The sequence below is a fragment of the Eulemur rufifrons genome, chromosome 18 (genome assembly GCF_041146395.1).
Source record: "Eulemur rufifrons isolate Redbay chromosome 18, OSU_ERuf_1, whole genome shotgun sequence".
NCBI classification, from domain to species: domain Eukaryota; kingdom Metazoa; phylum Chordata; class Mammalia; order Primates; family Lemuridae; genus Eulemur; species Eulemur rufifrons.
In genome coordinates this window covers 2,328,277-2,351,039 of record NC_091000.1, presented here as the reverse complement: position 1 = coordinate 2,351,039, position 22,763 = coordinate 2,328,277, and the positions used below count along the sequence as shown (strand labels likewise).

The 22,763-nt window shown below is 41.7% G+C and overlaps 1 protein-coding gene across 1 annotated transcript in view; it reads left to right on the top strand.

Moving 5' to 3' along the window:
- The window catches only part of SH3RF1 (SH3 domain containing ring finger 1), a 150,117-nt gene that overhangs the window by 90,145 nt on the left and 37,209 nt on the right, over positions 1-22,763 (top strand). Inside the window, exons 3-5 of the mRNA XM_069493716.1 lie at positions 4,433-4,708; positions 5,545-5,640; positions 22,001-22,303. Coding sequence (XP_069349817.1) covers positions 4,433-4,708; positions 5,545-5,640; positions 22,001-22,303 — 675 coding nt within the window. The remainder of the gene's footprint in view (positions 1-4,432; positions 4,709-5,544; positions 5,641-22,000; positions 22,304-22,763) is intronic.

Here is a 22,763-nt window from a genome sequence, read left to right as displayed (position 1 = left end):
ATATTGGAATACACTTGATGGTACAGAAATGGAGGTATAAAGCATTTAATAAAAAATATTTGTATGCAGATCACATGAGGATTTTAATGTCTTACAAGGCAACCTGGATATGTGATTTAGAAACAAAAGTTATTTGAAATGTAAAACTGGTCTACTGTCATACTTATTTTTACATGAGCAAAGTAGTCGCTGTTTACTGAAATGCATTTTAGATGCAAAATTGTCATAATACTTGGCCTGTCTAAATTGTCAGCTTTCTGATGAAGCTGGCAGTATGAATGACAGCCACAAACCCAAGGTTAGACTGCAGAGTCGGCTTCTCTCTGGCTCTCTCTCCCTTTAAGCCTCCCTTTCATGTGTAGCCAAGTGAAAGTCTCCAAGTGAAATGTAAGCCCTGCAGATCCTCAGGGGCCTTGGCCTGATGAGAGGGTGCGGAAGAAAGGAGCAGTTTGGAAAGCCTGCCCAGGGCGTGTGGAGGGCAGAGGGCCCGCTGATGACCCGGCCCCGAGACCTTTCTGAAGAGATGAATGAGAAGGCAGTGCCTCCGCGCACTCTGGGCGTAGGCCCGGGCTTCAAACCAATTGTTTTGGCTTATCCTTCAGATGTTGCAAAAGGAAAATGTGTTCTTTTATTGCTCTTCTAAGTCACTTTACCGTTCATCCTTAATCATCTGCAGTCTGTGTGGGAATAAGTCTTTTCAAAGATCGCTGAACTTTGCTTGATTTGAAATCAGAGTAGAATTCATTTTATTTAATGTGGGAAACCTTCTTTTGGGAAACTTGACACGGACTGGCTTTCTAGCCTTTTAGAATTTAATTGAAAAAGAACACAGAAAAACACGATGAGATGCACAAATGTTTGCTCGTGGGTTAAATTGTCATAAGCTTTATGATTGTTTCTCTGTGGTTGTAGGTCATGGAAATAACCTTAGCAGTCAAGATTTAGCAAGTCTGTGTGAATTAATGGATTTGCAATTGCATCACGAGAGTGTAGCCCTAAGCTAACCATAATGTATATCACTGTTATTGTAATAAGCATTCTCCTTGCCACTCGTTCTATTAGAATTCTTAATGATTTGGGGAACATGTAGATTTGCTTTGTGGAGAAGTTAGTAAGTCCATTAGGGCACTGGTGTGTGGAAGTGATCTGTAAAGAAATGAATTCCTCCAGTTCCCACATCAGCATGTCACAAAAGAACCATATTGTGAACAGTTTGGAATTTCACAGATCTCTTCAAGGAGCAGTTCAGAATGGTTTCTAAGAGTGTTGGATCTGTGTCTTGGTGCATGGATTTGGCTGGCATGGAGTTGCACAGAGTGGGCCAAACAGAGCTAATTGAGGTGGGGGAAAAACAGGCCATAATGGTGAATAGAGTTATTTGTCACCGGGTTTGTAATAGGATTTTCAATTAATTCATGCAGGCTTCCAATGCCTTACATTAGCCCTGTCAAGATGAACTACAGCCACATCTAAAATGCCATCCCCTATTAAACGGTGCATGTCAGTGAATTTGTAATTTCTTCTGTTCAACCAGAAGATGAATGGATTCTACTCAGAAAACAAATGTGTGCCTCAGAAATGCACATTTCAAAATCCTGAACACTTCCTAGGAGGAACATTCTTTGCATTGTTATACGGTGAATATGTATTAAAAATGTAATTGCTATGTGAATTCACCCACAAGGGAAAGCATCCAGCTGCACAGGGACAAATACATTGTCAGGTGCCTCATGTCACTGGTGAGCTGGCGTTTGCACTGGGCAGTGATGATGATGGCTCACACATGCAGCACTTACTGCCTGCCGGGCCATTCGAGGTGTGGTTTACATCTATGAATTCACTAAATCCTCACAGCAACCCGAATGAAGAAAGAGGCACAGAGGGGTTAACCTGCCCAGGATCACACAGCCAGTACGTGGGCTTCAGTGCCAGGCAGGTTGGCTGTGGAGTCTGTGCTTCCAGCCAGCACCCTGTACTGCCTGGTTAAAGTCTCATTAGCTGTTACAGGAGTGGAGTTTAGTGCAGTGCTTGTCAGTACTTTGTCATGCTGGTGTTCACTGCTGTTTTATTTGCTGTTACCATTATTTCCTCAAACCTACCTTGGGAAATATCGTTAAGCTGTGATAACCAGGCTTCAAGAAATACAGTTTAGTAGAGAATGCAGTGGGGCATCTGTGAGGGCAGAGAAAAATTAGAATTCTTCCTTCTACATGGTTGGACACTGAATGTACTATGAGCAGAGTACACAGGATTGTGAAGGACCAGAGTTCCTGGTGGGCATTTCCTGTCTGGGCACAAAGGACACAGCAGAATTGCTTTCAAGATTAGTCAAGACAGAAATAACAGGAGTCATGCCATTAGAGCCCAGATCTTAAGACAGGGTCCAAAAGTTAGAGAGCATGTGAGGCTGTCAGTCCTTCTGGAAGGCTCAACTCCCGTCTTCCCAGGACTTGGCCTCTCAGAGCAGCTCCAATTAACCAACTGTATCACGTGGCCCAAGCCAAGGCAAGGTGACTGCCAGGAGCATTTTGAGAGCAAGAATTAACTATTCTTAAACAAAAATATTTAGCAAAACAGTTTGGTTTATAGGTAGGCCAGACTCTAAATCTCCAACTAGAGTCCACACTAATTGTCGAATACTGTATTATGAAGTTCTGTTGCCATCAAGTGTATAAAACTTTGATCCACTTTGTTTTTTGGGGTGTTTTTTTTTTGGTGGGGGGAGTGATATGAGTCATGCTAACTATTGCTCTACTTTATTGGAAAGATTAAAGTTGTGAAAAATAAAAATTCAACTAGTTTAGGCCTGTGCCTGGCACGTGGCTGGCTGCCTGCCTGCCCCCTTCGCGGCCATTCTCCACACATGGGTCTTACGGCGCCCATTTATGCTTCAGACCCGTGAGCGAATTGCTGTTTCCTGAAGCACACAGCACTTTAAGCTCTTTCATTTCAAGACCCTCCATAAACTGGCCTCTGTCTCTCTCCTGTTCTTCATGTTCCGTGACTCCTGTGCAGGAGCGCTGCGGTCTGTACACTCCCCGGCCCTCTGCACGACGTGCGACTCCTCACGCAGGCGCTGTCCCCTCTGCGTGGAATGCCCGCACTTGTATTCCTCCACCCCAGCTTTGCCTGGCTGACTCCTGACTCCTGCAAGACTCGGCTCACGTGTCACCTCCTCCAGGAAGTGTTTCATTTCCCCACTCTCCAAACCCCAGAGACCTCTGTTCTTTGCCCCTATGAATAGTGCACGTATCTCTATCATTACATTTATATATTGTATTATAATTATTTCTAATGTCTTATGCCTTAAGGAACATGTGTTCCTTGTTCCTCCTTTAAATCCTTAGCACTGGCATGTTGCCTGGTAAAAAGTAAAAGCTCTATAAATGTTTTCTGGATAATAAATAAGTGAATAAGGACACAAAGAGCAGGTATTCTGTAATCTCCTTTAGTGGATTATTGAAGACATGTTTGATTTCCCATTTATTCTCTGAATCAATGAAAGCAGCATTGCCCAGAGAGTCCAGAGATATTAAAGTGACAACTAGTGCTCAAGAATGGGTACCCTAATACAGTTAGGAAGTATCATATTTAATCCATTTGATTAAATTGCCTTAGGGGTGCACCCACAATTTTAAACTTGTCATTTAAAACAACAGTGCAGTGTAGTGACGTGAAATACCTCATCTCTTAGCTTTTCAGCCTAAGAGTACTCTCTAACCAGGAAAGAACGAAGTTAAATGCTCTGAGACTGTAAAAGACCGTATGTCTATACACTTAGAGATTATAAACTCTGAGAGGGCAGGGGCTATGGCGTCTCACTCGCTGCTGTGTTCCAGACTCTTGCACAGAGCAGACCGTCATTAAATACTTGGTGAGTTCATGAGAGAATATGATCTACTGCCCACATTAAAAACAGTATCAGGAAAAGGTTTGTCTAAAAGTCAAACTCTGATTTTTATCAGTCAAGCTTAAGTGCAGGTAGTAAATCAATGCAGTGTACTTCTGTTTAAATTTTTCTCTTTAGTGTTTATAACTTATCCTGATGAACAAAGTAGTTGATGTAGGAAATTAAGTTTGTTTTCTGTGAGTTCTTGGATTTCATGCCAGGGAAGCAAACTTAGCAGTCATGCTTTCATGTATAATACTAATAACCTCAAACAAGCAAGGCCAAAAGCCCCCACTAAGTCAAACTTAGGACTGGAAGGCAACGTCGTGGTAGTGTGTGGACATTCCACCGTTCTCATCTCACTGTGGACATTGTGTTGTATCTGCTCATTGGTAGTGCACATGTGTAGTTTTTTATGTGAGATTTTCTTCAAGGGGCGCAAAGTATAGATTTCGCCTTGACTGAAACACAAAGACAATACAGTTATATTTTCAGAGACATTTTTGGACTATTCTTTGACTAAAATTTATCTCTTTCTTTTAGGGTATACCTCAGTTACCATGTGCCAAAGCATTATACAACTACGAAGGAAAAGAGCCTGGAGACCTTAAATTTAGCAAAGGTGACATCATCATTTTGCGACGACAAGTGGATGAAAATTGGTACCACGGGGAAGTCAACGGGATCCATGGCTTTTTCCCCACCAACTTTGTGCAGATCATTAAACCATTACCTCAGCCCCCACCTCAGTGCAAAGCACTTTATGACTTTGAAGTGAAAGACAAGGAAGCAGACAAGGATTGCCTTCCCTTCGCAAAGGTGAGGGTGGAATGCCATGGCTTCAGTTTGCCAGCTCTTCCTCTACCTGGGGACATGGGAGTACGGCTTGTGTTTCCTTTTGCAAAAAGATATGGTGGTTTTGCAGGAACTCACTGTGCTGCTAAAAATACCTGGAAGCAGTCTTTAAGTCACAAGGAATGCAATTTTGTGCACATTCTTCTTACATGAGAGATAGTTTTGGTTGATGCTGTATGTGGTATCATTTTCATATTTAGAGCCTCAATTGATTTTTAAGCTACCTTTAAGGGTGTGTGTGCCACTCAGGGATTTTAAAGTACTGAATTATGGATAACAAAATAAAACATCATTACTTCCTTATTTTATATGTAAATTCCTTTGCTTTAAAGCACACAGGAGTATATCTACTGAATTGATAAAATGGTTTGGAATTTTAAGGACAATATTGTGTTTTTTGTAAAGAACAGCAGTAGGATATGCATTTTAATGGGCATTTGGAGTATTATCAGAGAGAAAGTAAGAGAGAATTGATCTAAAACAAATTCCGGAGGCGGGGATGGGTGGCATCTGAGATTGCAGTTTGTCGATCTGGACATAATCTAGATCTATATGAACTGTGTATGTCCACTACCAAAATAAGCAGCCAGCCTGTGTAGGAGTTCATGGCGTTGCCGCTGTCTGAAAGGACACCAGGTTGGCTGTTGCCATTTAGTTCATGAAAACATAGAATTCATGTACTAAAGATACATCGAATTTTTATTCATATACTCCTAAAACTTGAGTCTCTTTATTAAAAAGAAAAATGAAGTGATAAGCATAGTGGGATCAGGTGGACTGATGATTTGCCGTTTCTGCAGGATGATGTTCTGACTGTGATCCGCAGAGTGGATGAGAACTGGGCTGAAGGAATGCTGGCAGACAAAATAGGAATATTTCCCATTTCATACGTTGAGGTGAGTTAGTCTGTAGAAACTTGAATCATGTCGGTCTTCAGCTTAGTCAATAAATCTTAATTATGCAATCTGAGTATTAAGAAGTCCTTTACAACACAAAGTACCAGGAGTGCCCTGTTCCGGATCACTGAGGGATTAGAAGCACTCCTCCATCTTATCCTACAATTATGGAAGATTATGAAATGTTTGAAACGCTTTACTTCGTCTCCCTGCTAAAAGCATTCCTGTGTCTTGGTAAGTGTTACTGTGTGCCTACTGCCAGTCACCCATGGTGTTCTAGTCCATTTGCCAGCTCTGGGAGCAGAAAGTCGATGAAGTTCCAAAGTAGGATGGGAGATTAGTGTATTTGTTCATTTGTTTACTGATTTCTTTTGCTGTCTGCCACATCATCAGAGCCAGAATAGTGATTCTCAGAGTAGCCTTCACTAAACATTTAATAAGTAAGTGAACGAATCTCCCTCCACCCCATCCCAACAAATACTTAGCCCCTCCTCTCTTTATAATCAGCTTCATTCAGAAAGCTCCTGGCCAATCCTGACACAGTGAAGTCTTTTCAGAGAATATGTATAAAGCAACATCATTACATTATTTTTAAAAATAACACTAATTAAAAATGAACTAAGGAGTTACAATTTATAATAGACCTTCGTTACATCATGTATCGTAAACTAAACGTCCTTTAAGAGTGTCTTGCTGAAAATAAAATTGAAGGCATTTTCAAAGAAGGAAGCACAGCCCCCAAAATGATACAAGGTTACCTGAGGTCACAGGCAGCTTCTGGGAAGAAGCGAGGTCGTAGTGCGTATCTATCTGTGTGGTAGATAAACAGGGGTTACCAAGACAAATGGAAAAGGTGCATTTTATGGCAGAAGGAACATCCAGACAGGGGAGACCAGCATGTGCAAAAGCCAGAAGTAAGAGGGAGCGCAGATTATTTGGGGAATTGAAAGTAATTCTGTTGTTTAAAATATCAAGGCATGTATCTTAAGCATGGAAAAATGAAAAACTACCATCATTATTTTGCCATCTTTTTATCTGAGGCATTTGTTTTGGCATGATTCCGAAAACTAAAATGACAAATTGTGTCATTGTAGCCAGCACTCAATTTCCTCTGTACACGGTGAGATTGCCAAAGTTTTCATAAAAAATCAATTTGACTACCGTATATCCATGGGAAAGTAATTCAAACCATGTATGAGTCTTGAATTTTGTCCATACCCTTCAGATGTTCCTGTTTATTGAAATAATTTTTTCCTCCTTTGAAAGTAAACAACAGAAAAAAAAAAAACATCCTTAACTCTCCAGCAATCCTTCCTGTCCATCATGTATGTATGCTAACTGTGGGTCATGGAAGACTACAAGCATTTCCAAGTATTTGAATGGCTGCTCGCAAGAGCATGGGTGAGCGCAAGATTAGTAATGCAAGCCTGTCGTTACTTGTTAGGTGTTATCAATGCTGCGTGCTGAGACTTGGTCTGCTGCACGCGCAGGATTGCTGTGTTTTGTTTTGGGCTGGCGCAGCATTGCACAGACGGGCATAGAGGATCCACCCACGGCAAGTCCAGAGTCACTCGAGTCATTACGATTATTTACTCTGACTTAAGTTGAAAAGATTAACTTCTGCCCAAGTGGAAAGTCTTTTTATTCTTCTGCCTCTTTTCTTTCAAGCATCAAATGAGCATTTTCCTCATTTACACCAGAATTACATACATCATGTACAGGAAGGATTGCCTGAGAGTTAAGAATATTTTTTTCTGTTGTTACCACTTGAGATACGGTAAACAAATTCTCTAGGAGCCTGCGAACATTTCCCTGACGTCAGGCCAGCAGGATGAAGTTCCTGGTAGGGAGCAGAGTATCTGGGCATTCCTGATGCCTGGTTTAGCCCTTGGGGAATGAAGTAGAGGCAGATTTCAATGGCGACCTATCAAAATTCAACTATTTCAATAATGTAAACTGGCTTACAGGGCAGTCTCAGATGTGGTAACGCAAACTGTAGGAATCAAAAACTGAGGCTTTTTCCTGAATAATGGTCTTTCTCTTGCTCTGTAGACTGATTCGTATTTGGCCCGTGTTAGGGCCCAGTCTCCAATATAAAGACAGCCTGTATTACAAAAATTCATTTGTAAATAACTTTTCTTATATCTTGTAAACAAACATTGAAATCTCCATCAGTGTTAGGTGCTTTTGCTTTTTTTCCCCACTGTGCTGCCAAAAACTGTTACCTGCCAGAAGTTTTGAGAAGATGGAGTGAGATGATATGTCTCAAAGGGTCTGGCACCGCCATGTCTTACGCATAGTGGTGTGGAACTCAGGTTAGACCATAACCCAGAGGAGAGGAGAGGAGAGGAGAGGAGAGTAGTGATCAAACAAAGGAACCTCACCCCCGTGCATAATGAGGGAGGCTGAAGCTCCTGCTTCACTCCTGCTGCGTGGCTTTGGCAATGCCAATGCCCAAGGAACATGATTGTGACAGAAACTCTAAACAGGGTGGGCCTGGGGTAGGATTGTGGACCTGGAGTAGAATCTCTGGGTCAGAGGCTCAAACACGGAGCTGTGGAGTTAGGCGGGTACCGTGACTTGAAAGGAGCTAAGCGCTGGGAGGGGGTCGAGAGAGGACTGAGTGGAGGACCGCGGTGGTGAGAAACGCCGCTGGGGTTTGCCCGCCCCCTGTCCTCCCTGGACACCCTGTGACTGGACTGCAGGCCCCACATGCGCTGCAGTCAGGCGATCAACAGCGGTGGTGCCGTGGGGACTTGCAGACAAGCCTCTGAGTAAAGCAGAGCACTTTGCGTATTACAGGAGAGCACAGAATTCTCTGAGGCTTGCATGGAGGAGAATCTGGTTGGGGGAAGTGAGTAGGGGAAAGAGTGGCTATATAAATGGCCCTGAATTCTGTCCCTTGGAGTCCTTGTCCAGCTCTTAAGATGAGGGCTGTCTTGCTGTGATCACATGCGCCCTTCTCTGGAGACTCTCTCCTCAGACCCCTCTCTGGTCAAGCCTTCGAGGAGACCGGCTCTTCCTTCACTCAAGCAAACTGGCAAGTGGTAAAGGTTAAGAGTTTTGTCGGGAAGCCGAGGGAATTCTTGAAGACACCATGGCAGGATATGTATAAAAGGGAGTTTTTGTTAAGGACTGAATGCAGTTAAAAAAAGAAATTAGTAGCCTGCTTCTTTCTTTGTTCAAGAACACCAGTTTTTTATAAAATACAATGGAAGATTTTAACCCCATTAGTTTGGAGCTGACTCATGCAAGTTTAACAGTCATCTGGACAAGGATGACATGATTCCTAGCAAGCAAAAAGTCTGAATGAAGTAAGTGCTAAATATGGGATTTGGGATGTTTTTCAGACATTATTGTATATTGTAGGCTTATGGTGAACTATAAATTTTCATTAAGTTTCTCATTTTATTTTGATTCTTAGTCATTTATTTGAAATATCACTCACTCAATTTTTCCAGCAACAAAAAAGTTATTTAGCAACTTGCTCGTCTGCTATAGATAATATAATGTGCAGATGGCACGAAGTAGGAGTGGCCTCACAGACAGCTGTTCCTACTCCTTAGTCACTGCCAGAAAGCACGGCTGCACGTCCCGTTCCTCAGTCTCACCCCAGATGTCACTGCTGACAGACTTCCCTCTTGCCGTATCTGCCGTAATGCCTCCTGCCACTTGCTTTGCTGCAAGCACGTGGGGCTGTGATGGTGGCAAACAGGGGGCAGCATTCGCGTCTTGGCTCTCCCACTGCTTATCTGGGTGACTTTGGGCCTGGTTTCCGCACTTGTGAAGTAACGGGACTTGTTCACAGGGTGAATGAATTCCAGTGACACTGAAGAGTAGCGCCCGGCACCTCCCAAGAGCTGTGTAAATGATGGCTGTGCTTGTTCTTGTTGCTCCTCTCAGCACTCTTTCCTATCTGTTTTAACTATTTTAAGTTACTTGCTGATGTGGTTTGCGGCTCCCACCCTCCCTGCCCCCGTCAGAATGTGGGCTGGGGCCAGGACCCGGTCTTGCCGGTTTACTTCGTTGCCTGAGGTCCGGGCACGGTGCCTGCCCCTCGTAGGCTCTCAGTAAATGCTGCTTCAATGAATGAATCAGCGACCTGTGAACTCTTAGAACAAAAAGGTTCTAAACCAAAAACAAACTGTAAATTTTGCCAACTTTTAAAATTTTCAGCTAATACTCCCATCATTCACTACCTAGGTGTATATTTTACACTGGAAAGTCACGTTCCTCAAAGCTGGCGGGGCTGTGTGATCTTAGTGAGATTTTTTATTAACTAGATTAGTTATTTGGATGTGCCTAGTTTAGAATTTCCCCAGACTAACTCCACGGGTGCTCCAATCCCTTGCATAAGGTGGTAGCGCAGTCTGCCCTCTCTGACCGGAGGTAGGACCGGGGCATGCGCAGGGCTGGCTGCCTAGAGAATCCCTGGGGGTGGGGGTGGGGAGGCGTTGGTCGAAGGAAGCAAAATTTTAGTTACACAGGGGGAATAAATTCAAAACAACATGGTGACGGTATTTAATAATAATATATTGTATTCTTGAAAAATGTGGAGCGTAAGTTTTAATGTTCTCACCACAAAAATGATAACTGTGTGAGGTAATATGTATGTTAACTAGCTCAATTTCCCATTCCACAATATATATATTTTAAAACATCATGTTGTACATGATAAATATATACAGTTTTATCAACTAAAAAAATAAAATGTTAAGAAAAGAAAGATTCCTTGTTACTTTCTGAGATGAATTTTCACCTGTTTAAGATTATTCCTTCGGGTTACTTAGAGTGGAGGTCGATAGCCTTATTGTCCAGGATCCCCATTTTAAAAATAATCTTACTGAGTTACAAGCTACATACAATAAACTTCACATAGTTACAGTGTACAGTTTGATGAGGTCTGCTTTGTTGTTTTCAGCTTTTAGAATCAACCCATGGGTAAACCTTAGGAGACATTTCTGTGGCTATAAAATAGAGAATGTTATCAGGCTCGACAATGGGAAATCAAATGTGTGGGACTCAGGGTGCACCCTGGCCTTAAGGCTGGGATGCTGGCTCCTTCCTCTGTGGAGTGAGGACTTGGAAGAGATTCCCTGTGTTCCAAAGAATAAGAAGTGGAGCTTTAGGTACGTAGTTTGAAGTTGCCAAGGTGACCCTTGGAGGAGCTAAGAATAGTGGTGTTAACTTTATTTTTTAACTTAAAGCCTTTCTTTCCTTTAGAGAATAGTGATAGCAGAAGGACAAAATAATGGTCTTTGATCTGACAATCAAAGAGTTGATTGAACTATATAAAAAGATATTGTGTCATTTATATTTCTGGATGTATTCCTTTCCTTTAAAATTAAAATATTAAATCAATGTTTATAAAAGACATTTAGGAAAATTGTAGGGAAGTTGGAACAAGATAATTACTATATTGTTTAGCATCCAAATTTCCACTTCAAACCTGAAGTAAATTACTTTTTGTAAGTGGCATTTAGAGATATTGTCGAGAAATCAGGGAGCATTGCTCTGTTGCCTAGCACCATACTTTCATCCTTAATTCTGACTAAAGACATGGGGTCTGCTTTTGAGTAGTTTTTTTGTTTTTAAAGCACTGGGGCCTGTGTCCCATGGTGCAGGTTTTTGTATCTTCCAAATGTTACCAGCTTGATGCAAGTAATTGTTGCTTTTGCTTCTGCCACGATGACAGAGGAAGGTGAGCGCTGCCTCCTGACGTTCGAGAGCAAAGGCTGCTCCGAGCTGCAGGGGCAGCTGCTTAATCCATGTGGCCGAGACTCAGTCTGGAAAGGAGCTGTTTAGATAGGTCAGGAACTTTATTGGGGTCAATTTATAGTGCATCTACTATTCAGCAGCCTCTTTCTAATTTAAGAGTTTCCTTTTCTTTTCTATCAGGAAAACATTCTGGGAGCTGAGATTGTAAAGATCAGTTAATGTTTATTGAGTTCTCACTGCATGAACGGGCAGTTTCCGGTATTCTAGGTAGTTTCATAGAACATAAAAATGCAGATCTCCTGCATGGCCTTAGCCAGAGGCCTACGATAACGACCAAATGGTGTCTAACATCCACAATGACTCCCCGCAGGGTTCCCAAATTCTTTAACCTGGCCACATTTTCCTACACGTACCCAGGGCCCTGGCTAAGTTTACAGGTCATTCCCGGAAAACATACCTTGGGACTGCTGCCTTTACAGCCCTTCAGGGATATTTCTCTGTGCACATAGAAAGCTCACCCTTTCTTCAAGGTCCAAATAAATACTATCATTTCTCATGAAGCCTTTCTTTCCTAATTTTCCTATGCAGCAAAACAAATTCTATGAAACAAGCAAACACACAAGAAACCCTCCTCCTTGCTTTGAACTTGTACAGTACCGTTTGTACCATTCTTATAGCCCTCGCATGTGCTAAGAGTGCAGTCATGTTTGTAGATGATTTATTGTTTTCTTGTATTCCTCGGGAGCCATAGCTTATATAAAGAATATTTTTAATCATTTTATTTCTATAATCATATTCCAGGAAGTTTGGAAAGGAAACAAAATATTCCTAAATCTCATCACATGTAATTCTGGTGAATGTGCTTCCGTTTTTTTCCTTATCCTTTAATGATATTACATGATTTTGCCTTTCTCCACAAGTTGTAGTACCATCCGTTTTTATGACTACGTAATAAACACTCTGGTAGCTAAACCATAATTTAGTTAATTATTTTTACTGTTTTTTAGACAAGAGTCTTGTTTAAGGGGAGGCACAGCCAGGATTTGAGAAGCGAATCGCGGCCTCTTTCCTGCCGTCCCAGGCTGCCCGGCACCCCCCGCTGCGCTGGCCTCAGAGCACAGGGGCTGGTACCCCTGAGGGTGGTACAGAGTCGCTGTCACTATCCAGCTGTGCTTCAGAAGCGGATAGGACATTTTCACTTTTCATAAAAAATTATGAAGACTTCCAAGTTCTAACACATAAGGGATTAATTTTCAGAAATGATTCATACTCCACAATTTAAAATATCTGATGTTGCCTTTTTAAAGAGAAAAATCTCAAATTACTCAAAACCATAATATTTTCATGTCCTTTAAGTTTTATTCTTTAAACATTATATTGTTAAATACATTCTAAATTTTGCTCGTAACTAAGGTTTTAATCAGCAGTGTTGTTTCAGTTTAATAAACCAAGTGGTAAGTCATTTCTTTTGTCCTGTGAGGAAGACAGAATGAATATTCTGTACTGCTCTGGACATGTGTGTGCATACCTGGCATCTAAATGGCTTGAACAGAAGCATCTTAATTATTAAATCAACGGGGAACAAGCTTCTCTATAATGAAAAAGGAATGCGTTTTAGGATAATTTTTCCTAAGTGTTGCTTTTTAGGATAAAGTTTAATGGCATTGTTTCTCTTACGATTCATATATGCATGTGGAGCAAAAATTTCTCTGCATGCTGAGAAGATGGAAGATCTTAAACGAAGTCATGAAGGTCAATATCCCCAGTTCAATATTCTGTGCCAGGTTCCTTCTTGGTGGTCGCCCTGTTACAGCCCCCGTACACGCCCAGACACCCTTTAGGTATCCGGGGCAGGGGCATGGGTGTTCACTGATTTATTAACTGATTACACGTTACTGTGGAATTGCTGTCAGTGTATCATTTCACGTTGACAAATTTTTACCTAGAATTTAATGACAATTCCATATTCTTATTTAATCCCTGGAGATACATGTGTATTTCTTCCATAGTATTCCTACATCTGGTAATCAGGTTCTGGAAAATAAAATGTGTCGTTGGAATATATACTTTTAGTTAATGGGCGTTTCTGATTTATGATGTGCATTTAGTGCACAAATATGAAATAGGAAGAAACATGCATATAAAACCTCACGTATTGTCAGATCCAGTAAGCACGATAAAGTGAACGGAGGCCGATTTTAAAATATCCATCGGTCTCTCTCCCTAGCACCGTAATTATTTAATAGATTGTACATCTGTTGCTCCAGAAGTAACAGGTTTAGTACCTCTTTAGCCTTAGCTTTCAGGGTTGAACTTTTCTCTTTTACATTTTTCTGCACATTCGTGGTTCACTTTGACGAAGGGTTTCTCCTCCTTTGCAGTTGCTGTTAATATCTTCTCTTCCCAGGCCTTCCATCCTCCGGGAACTTGGTCACCTCATTTATGTCTTTTCTGTTTTAAGTGTCAGTGATTCCCTTTCCCCTGGCTCCCCCTTAATATAGGAAAGTGACCCACCTTTTGCTTCCCTCATAAATGCATCCCTTGACCGCACTGCCCTCAAGTTACGGTTCTCCCTCTTTTCTTCCTTTCCCTGACAAAACTCTTCAGAGAATCCTTTACCCCACCCGCTGCCCCTGCCTTCTTGCTCCCTGCAGTTAACCTCTGGCCCCTCCAGTCCCTGAAACTGCCCTCCTGTGTGCCACTAACTGCCTTTTCTTAGTTTTTTGTCATTTTGTCTTCCTAATAACATCTACCACTATTCTTACTCTCTCTGAATCTCTTTGCTTTTTTTTTTTCCCCCTTGGGGCATTGGCTGGATGGTTGGCCTGGGAAGCTTTGCAAGGTCTCTTTGTAGACTCTGAGTGCCTTTTGCTTTTCTTCTTACCCTGCTATTTTCTTCTCTATTTTTTCCTACCTAAATCAGAGATTGCCAACCAGTGTGACTCCAGATGACTTTTATGCTTAGCTTGCAGAGTGATTTTGTTTTAATTAGTTGTTAAGATATAAAATCAGGACATTTTACGTCAGCCTAATTTCTAGCTTTCCTTAAAAAGAAAAAAAAATCAGCAGACACTGCCAAGCGGTTGCCCCTTGAGAGAGGGCAGACGCTCCCAGGTCACCAGAGTGTGCCCACCACTCACTGTGGGTCGCATCCGGCCTTCCTCATTCATTGACCTCCCCTGCCCGAGCTCTGCAGACGCGTGAATTTGCATCTCCTACCCTTAGTCTTAGAAATCCATCGTGCTATGTCCTAGGTCCTCTTTTCTCAGTCAGAGAGCACGTGTCTCTGTTTCCCTCTTTCCCCAATCCGGTACTGTGCCTGGCTCTTAATAGTCACTCAGAAAACATTTGGATGAGAAAGAGGTTCCCGTAGGTTTGAGTCTTCGTCACCAAGGACCTGAGGGCTCTATACCTGACACAGAGGTCTCTGCCTGTTAAGTATTTTGAATGGGATATTTTTGTATGGGGTTGAGAAAAGGTATTTGTACTTTACCAAGGCATAAAACTTTGCAGATCGTTAAATCCAACTTCATGTTGCATATGAGAAACCGGCACACACAAGATCAAGTGACTTGCCCCAGGCAACGGAGCAAGTACTGACGAGCTGGGACTCCTCTGAGTGGTGAGAATAACTCAGGTTCCTGTAGCACTTCGGAGGGTGCAAAGCACTTTAACCCACGCGTATTTCTACTGAGGCATGCAGAATTGACGCTGCCATCCCAATTCATACAGCTAGGGAAACTGCCGTGGTGGGATCTGCGTGGTTCAGCCGAGATTACTCAACCAGCAAGGGCAGAGACCCGACTCCAACCCAGAGCTTTCCACGTGAAGTGCAGGGCTTTTCCTGTGGTTTTCTCTGACAGTTCTTTGTTCAGCTTCCTAAGCTAAAACTCTTTTTAGGCTCTCAATGACATGTACCCTCCCTTTGTGCCTTCCGTTTCAAAATCAGAAACCTGAAAAGAAAAGTTCTAGCTTATTTATTTATTTTTTAACAGCTGGGGCGGACAGAGGTGAAGATAGTGCAAATAAACAAGGAGCTCAGTAAGTGATGTTTCACCTTCCTAACCTAGCGCGGTGAGACGGCTGCTTTGAAAGTCCTTTTCCCCAGGTGGGCTGCAGTGAGGTTGGTACTGGGAGTCTGTGTTCCTCACTGTCCTGCTGCTTCAGTGAGTGACGCTGGTGCTGCTCCCAGTGAACTATTGACGGCCTGGGAGGCTTCAGAAAGGTGGGCCCAGGGGGTCCGGGGAGTAGCTTCAGTTGCCTTTTCTCTGGTCAGCAAATTTTTCATGCTTCATGAGCCTCTGGCGGACAGCCACCTTGTGGGACAGCCTCCTTCCGCTCCCGAGCCATGGAGGGCCCAGAGCTGTGACATCCAGCACACATGTCATCACTGAGCAACGTGAAATGTGGCTCGTCCAGACCGAGTTAGGGTGTTACGTGCACAATGCACACTGCCTTTGAAACACTTAGTATGAAAAAAGAATGTGACTATCTCAGTGATTTCTTATATTGAGTACATGTTGACGTAATAACATGTTGGATATATTGGGCTAAATAAAATGTATTACTAATTAATTTTACCTATTCCTTTTTATCTGTTTAAATGTGGCTACTAGAAACTTTAAGATGGCACATGTGGCTCGTGTTGTATTTCAGTTGCACAGTGCTGGTCCACAGGCAGCACTTTCTTCCCTCAGTATTTCTAAGAGACAAACATTTTTATTTACTTAACAAATATTTGCAGAGACCTAAATGGAGCTGCTGCCTGAAGAAGGCTTTCATATCAATTTTAAAAGATTCTTGAGTAAACTCTTCAATCTCTCTAGTTACTCCTTTTCTGTGGGTAAGTGTTGTATTATAAATGAAGACTGGGCTTGCTTTTATATTCAGGTCATCCCGAAACAAAAACCTTGTTACCTAAATTGCAGGGAAGAATACAAGACTAGTGGGAATACCAAATCCTCATTGCCATTATATATATATAAAAAGCATTTTGCAAAGGACTAGAACATGAGGGAAAATATTCTCATTTCTGCTAAGAGGATATAAACGGGCATGCATTTCTGTCACGTAGCTTTTCTTCAAAGTGTCTGGCTTACCTGGGGAAAGAACCTTGGACCTAGGGTTGCAGTAGAATGTTGAAGTGCTACATTTAAAACACAGCTTTATAAAGGAGGAGAAGATGGACTGTTATTTAAATGGTGATAGGACAACTGCTGAGTCATGAGGAAAAACAAAGTGCTAAGTGCTGGATCTACCTTACTCTTCACACAAAACCAGATGGTCATATGGTCCACAGACTGAGATGGAAAAAGAAAGGGCAGGAAGAAGATACCATCAAAATAGTAGGGAAAAAATAGTTAATTATGGAATAAGAGAATTTTTAAAGTATGATGTTAAATTAAGATGCTGTAATGGAAAAGATCGATACATTGATGCATAAAATAAATATTTATAACAAACGTACATTAAATTAAAAAACAAATTGGGACAATATTTTTGACTCGATAGACATAAATATATGTATATACATATTATATAAAGAGCACTTTGTGTAATATAAAAGGAGTATTTATATCAATCTATAAGAAAAATACCAACAACCCAATGGAAATATGGATACAGTGTAAGAATAAGTAAATCCTAGAAAAAAGAACATAGATGCTTAATCTCATTAATACAAAGAGAAATACAAATTAAAACATAATATAGTTTTTTCTCCAACTAATAGAGACTTAAAAATTATTGATACTACCTAAAACAGTTAACAGCTTGGGAAGACAGGAACTTTTATAGACTGTTGGGGATGATGAAAATCAGTACCTTTTGGGAGGGCAATTTGGCAATATTCTTCAAAAAAGATATTTTCAAGCTTACATTTTGATTTTACAATTTCACTGTTAGGAGTTTCCCCTATGGATGTGCTTGCACAAGCATGCCGGGATGTCTGTAGTAAGTGACTGAGATGGAATACCGTGCTGTCAGCCTGTCCCTACCGACATGGAAGGATGCTTATGAAATATTGTTAAGGGAGAGAATAGTATGCATTGCTTGGCTTCATTTGTGTTAAAAATTAAGTAAATACATGTATAACAGCATCTACAGAGGAAATACATGGAAGGGTCTGTTCTAAACTGTGCATCTGGGATTACAGATTACATCTGGAGAAACGGGTTTGGAGAGACGGAAGTGGGGACCTGGCTGAAACCTTTTACTTTGTACTTCATGATGTTCTACACTATTTATTTGTTTCCATTTTAAAAATAATCAACATACATCACTTTTAAAATATGTTTTTAAAGTATTTGCTTTTTATAAAAAAACGATTAGTTCAGAGATACTCTAGAGGCTTGTGAGTCAAAATAGTTTCCTCTCAAACCTATGATTTGTTTTCTTTAGTGTTCAAAAGCTAGAGACTGATTTATCTGTAAAGCTTCATGTTCAACTTAGTTCTCATTAAGAAATTTTTTTCTCTTTAAAAAAGTGTAAGCTCTGTCTTTTAAAAAGGCCACATTCTCTTCAGCAAAGAGGGCAACCACACACAAAATGTTTTAATATTTGTTAAGCTGCCTTGTTTATTATTTTGACAGTATTTCCTCTCATTTTTTTGTAATACTTTTGATAACTCTCAAAAACAAATTCTTTCTAAATTTTAGGCTTTTCCTCAAAAGGGCACATAAGAATTTTAAGAATAAATCCCTTTAGTCCCTGCTTTTAGCTCCAGTATACTGAATTTTACCCTGTATCCAACTGGAATCTTATCAGAGTTCCTTACCAAATGCTTGAAAGAAGGTATTTTAGGATACAAATTTATTTTGCAGTTGATGAGTGCAGTGCTAACATTAAAGGTCATGGTTAGGTAAATGTCAGAGAAAGCCCACACTACTGAGCCCAAACAAACATTCATAAGTGAATTTTATCAAAATTCCATTAAAAGCTGTCAGATCTTTGCTTTCCTGTTGTAACCAAAGGTTAAGTTACACGTAAACCCTCTTTAAGTTTCTTCCAGACTTACTTAATGCCTGTACCAACTAGTCTTAACTTTATGATTTTCTCTGGAACTTATAAAGGAAGCAAGGAGCAGTAGTTTTTAATACTAACCTATCCTGCTTCAGAAGAAATCTAAAATAATTTTAAAATATGATAACATCTTTACAAATATTACTGTCCATGCGTAAAAACGAAATGCAGAAAAAATATATGAGGCCATGTAGAGGACTAGAAATAGAAAAATGAACCATGTCCGTTTAAAGTGAGATTACGCGTTATACATGTGGAGAGCTAAAAAACCATAAAATCATGGGCTCCAACCTACCTATTGTATAGATGAGGAAGCTATGAGCAATAGAGGTAAAGTGACTCCTTAAGGTCACAAAGGTAGTTAATGGCTGTGCTAAAACTAGAACTGGGGTCTTCTGTCTGCCAGCTTGCAGTTCTGCCACACCAAGATCTATCTGCTTGCACACACGTGCTTCTGCATGTGACTGCATTTTTCTAAGCATGCCAGCTCTGTGGCCCAGCAATTCCACTCCGGGACATACTCTAGTATTCAGATGAATGCTTCTGGCCACCAGAAGGCATTTTATTCCCAGCAGCACTTTCTCAGTGACCAAAACCTATAGGAAGGGAGGAAGGGAGGGAGGGAGGAAGGGAGGGAGGGAGGAAAACCCACGGTCAATCAGCAGTAGACAGATAAATAAATTATAGTATATTCACACTGTAGAATATTACACAGCAATTAAGAAGAACTACCGACTCATGGAGCAATGTGGCTAAATCTTAAAAAACATATTATTGAGCAAAAGTAGCCAGATGTAAGAAATTATGGAAAATGCTGTTATTTTTATGTCCATTTATAAGCTACTTAAGGGCAGAGACCATTTCTCTGCCTCTAGATCTCCAGCGCCTAGCACATAATAGGTGCTCCATGTGTATTTATTTTAATGGAAAGTATATGATATGGAAAAAGACACAAAGGAAGCATCAGTATTTTTCTAGTAAGTAAAACAGCAGAAAATATAGGGAATAATTCTTTAATTCTCAGATGTTTCTACCAGAGCACAGCATAAAGAACCCTGAAATACCAACACAATATTAACTATAACTGAAGCTTGGCTAGGTATGACCATGACGAGACTGTGGTAATAGTTCAGAATCTTTCAAGACAGGCACCGCTGATGGAGCCTATTGTTTGACCCCAGAATTAATCTAAACACGATATCAAGTAGATGTGATAGTTTCCTCTATTTATATTTTTGGCCTCCATGAGGAGGAAGTCTTCTCAACTCTGCTTACTCCACAGAACAGGTGTGCAGAGTTGATGGTCAGATTCCAGCACACTGATTAGGTTCATGCTTGTGAGGATTTGTCCCTAGGGGTCTAGATAAGCTCACAGTGGAGGAGCCGTTCTTTGGCTCCTTTTCTCTGGCCTTGCGGGGCGCACTGGCCCTTCCTTTCATGAGAGTGTTGGGTTTGGGCCGGGGAAGTGCAGTCTCTTCAGTGCGCAGACTCCTTACGCCCAGCCCGTGCGGGAAAGAGACTCTTCCCGAATGCGGCTCACTGCAGGTCAGGGCCACTCCCACCACGGCTCATTACTTTTCTGCTTTGGGGCATTGGATTCTCCTAGACTGAGGTAGGATTTGTAACTTCTGGATCTCCTGGCCAAACACCGTTATAGTGCTCTAATAGAGCCAGCCTTTAATACCAGTAACTGACACAATGATACAACAACAACATACTAAGAGTTTCCACCAACTTTTTTATGAAGTTGCCCCAACATATATAGAGGGTGGCAGGTGGCTAGTGTACATGGAAGTGCCTGTTGAATGGTTTCATTCTTTGTCTTCTTGCTCATTTCTTGATCCCCAAACACATACCACAAGGAGTCTGCATCATCCTCTTTCTCTGACCTCAGGCATTGATGGGTGTTATCTGGCATTACTGCCTGTTATTTTTGAAAGTTTATCCCATGGAAAACTCCTTGAAGTCTGAAGAGGAGATATGTTCATTTTTGGAAAAGATTTATCCTACTAATTATAGGTCATACAAGCCACCTGAATTCGAGTCCCCAGGGAGCCACGGAAGCAAACTGTCAGTCAATTTGTAATCATCTGCAGAAGCACTGGCTGCTGAGCTGCAGTCGACACAGCTTCGGAGGAGCTGGCTGTGCCCAGGCAGGTTCATTTCATAAAACATCGACCGACAGGATTTCTACGCTCCTAGTAGGGTGGTCTCATCAAGACGGTGAGAAGACATGGTCCAAGCAATTTAGGTAGATAGAAAAAAACACAGGATGGTGTTATTTTTATATAAAGGCATTTGTGAAGTGCTGAGTGTATAATACTGAAATGGGAAAAAAAAAAATCTCTATTTTTCCTTAGTATTACCTAAATTACCTTTGAAAAGTTTATTATTTTTCATCTCAATTTTTTATGAGAAGTTAAGCTATGTGCTCAATGTTTTCTCATTATTGTAATATCTAGGTAAGTTTCATGCAGCTTGTTATCATTGAAGCTTGCCGGAAATGTTTTATTTTACCTTGGGGAAAACAAAAGGCTTGTGTTCTTTCCTTTCTTGCTGATATTATCAGCGCAGTGCACAGATTTTGACCCCTTGTCCTCTACGCTGGGACTTTTCAAAGAAACGGAGCTAGCTTGCCAACAGGACTTGAATTTCACGTCTTACCTTGTTATGATTTAAAGTTTGAACGCATGTGAAGATAACTGATGCAATGATATGACAAAAACAGATTCAGAATTTCTACCAACTATTTTATGAGGTTCCCCAAAATGCTTACAGAGAGGCAGGTGGTTAATTTACATGGAAGTGCATGTGGAGTGGTTTCATACTTTGTCTTCCTGCTCATTTTTACCAAACCCAAAAGTTGCCCCTTCGATGTTCAGTCGTGCTCTGAGCAAATACACAGCCATTATTGGGTACCAGGATTTTCAGGCAAATACACCCTTTCGACTGCTCTTCTCTGAATTTCATCAGTGAGCTAAAATCTTCATTTGTCACTGGCAAGTTTTCAAATTAGACATTCTGAACATTCTCATTAATTTTTTTCCTTTTATCTTTTTAGTCTTGCATTGGAATTATTCTTGGTTTAATACCTATCTGTGGCCGGGCGCGGTGGCTCACGCCTGTAATCCTAGCACTCTGGGAGGCCGAGGTGGGTGGATCGTTTGAGCTCAGGAGTTCGAGACCAGCCTGAGCAAGAGCGAGACCCCATCTCTACTAAAAATAGAAAGAAATTATATGGACAGCTAAAAATATATATAGAAAAAATTAGCCGGGCATGATGGTGCATGCCTGTAGTCCCAGCTACTCGGGAGGCTGAGACAGGAGGATCCCTTGAGCTCAGGAGTTTGAGGTTGCTGTGAGCTAGGCTGACGCCACGGCACTCACTCTAGCCTGGGCAACAGAGTGAGACTCTGTCTCCAAAAAAAAAAAAAAAAATACCTATCTGTGAGATAGATACAGTGAAACCCCAATATGGAGGGAAAAGACATCTCACATGTAATAAACAGATATTTGCACAGGCAAACTTTAAAGTTTGGATAAAATCATGTTGAAAATAAACCTCAGTGAATCCTTGAGAATTGTCTAACTTTCCTGTGTCGGTTTGTCGTTGCTTTTGCAGTTTAACTCGGCGGCCAAGCAGCTGATCGAGTGGGACAAGCCTCCTGTGCCAGGTGTTGACGCTGGGGACGGTCCCTCGGCAGCAGCCCAGAGCAGCACAGCCCCAAAGCACTCCGATACCAAGAAGAACACCAAAAAGCGGCATTCCTTCACGTCTCTCACCATGGCCAACAAGTCCTCCCAGGCGTCCCAGAACCGCCACTCCATGGAGATCAGTCCCCCGGTCCTCATCAGCTCCAGCAACCCCACGGCCGCCGCGCGCATCAGTGAGCTGTCTGGGCTGTCCTGCAGTGCCCCCTCTCAGGTAGGTGCTCACACAGGGACAACAGCTCGGCCACAAAAGGGCCACCTCACCAACTGGTTTCACCAAGCCCCTCGCTCCGTCTTACGGAACAACTCACAGTGCTGGTTTGGGGGACCTCGCCAGCTAGACTCGGCCAAGAAGCTGTGACCCGGACTCACGGTGTTCGCAGCTGCTTGCACGTGTGCAGCTGACCTTGGCAGTTAGGCCTCCCGGTCAGAGTTACGGAGAAAGGAGGGAAAGAAACATTTAATTTAAATTAGAAATTGGCCTTGCATTTTTTTTCTAAGCTCATGAGTTCATCAGGACTTTGGACTGTCTTAAAATATAGCCACACATTGTTCTTTTGTTATTAACAGCACACGGGTGACTTGGAACAGTCGTTCATTCTCTGGCACACGTTGATCGAGCGCCTTGCTGTTAGAGCCTTCCAGGCAGTGTGTAGCCAAGATGTGTAAGATAC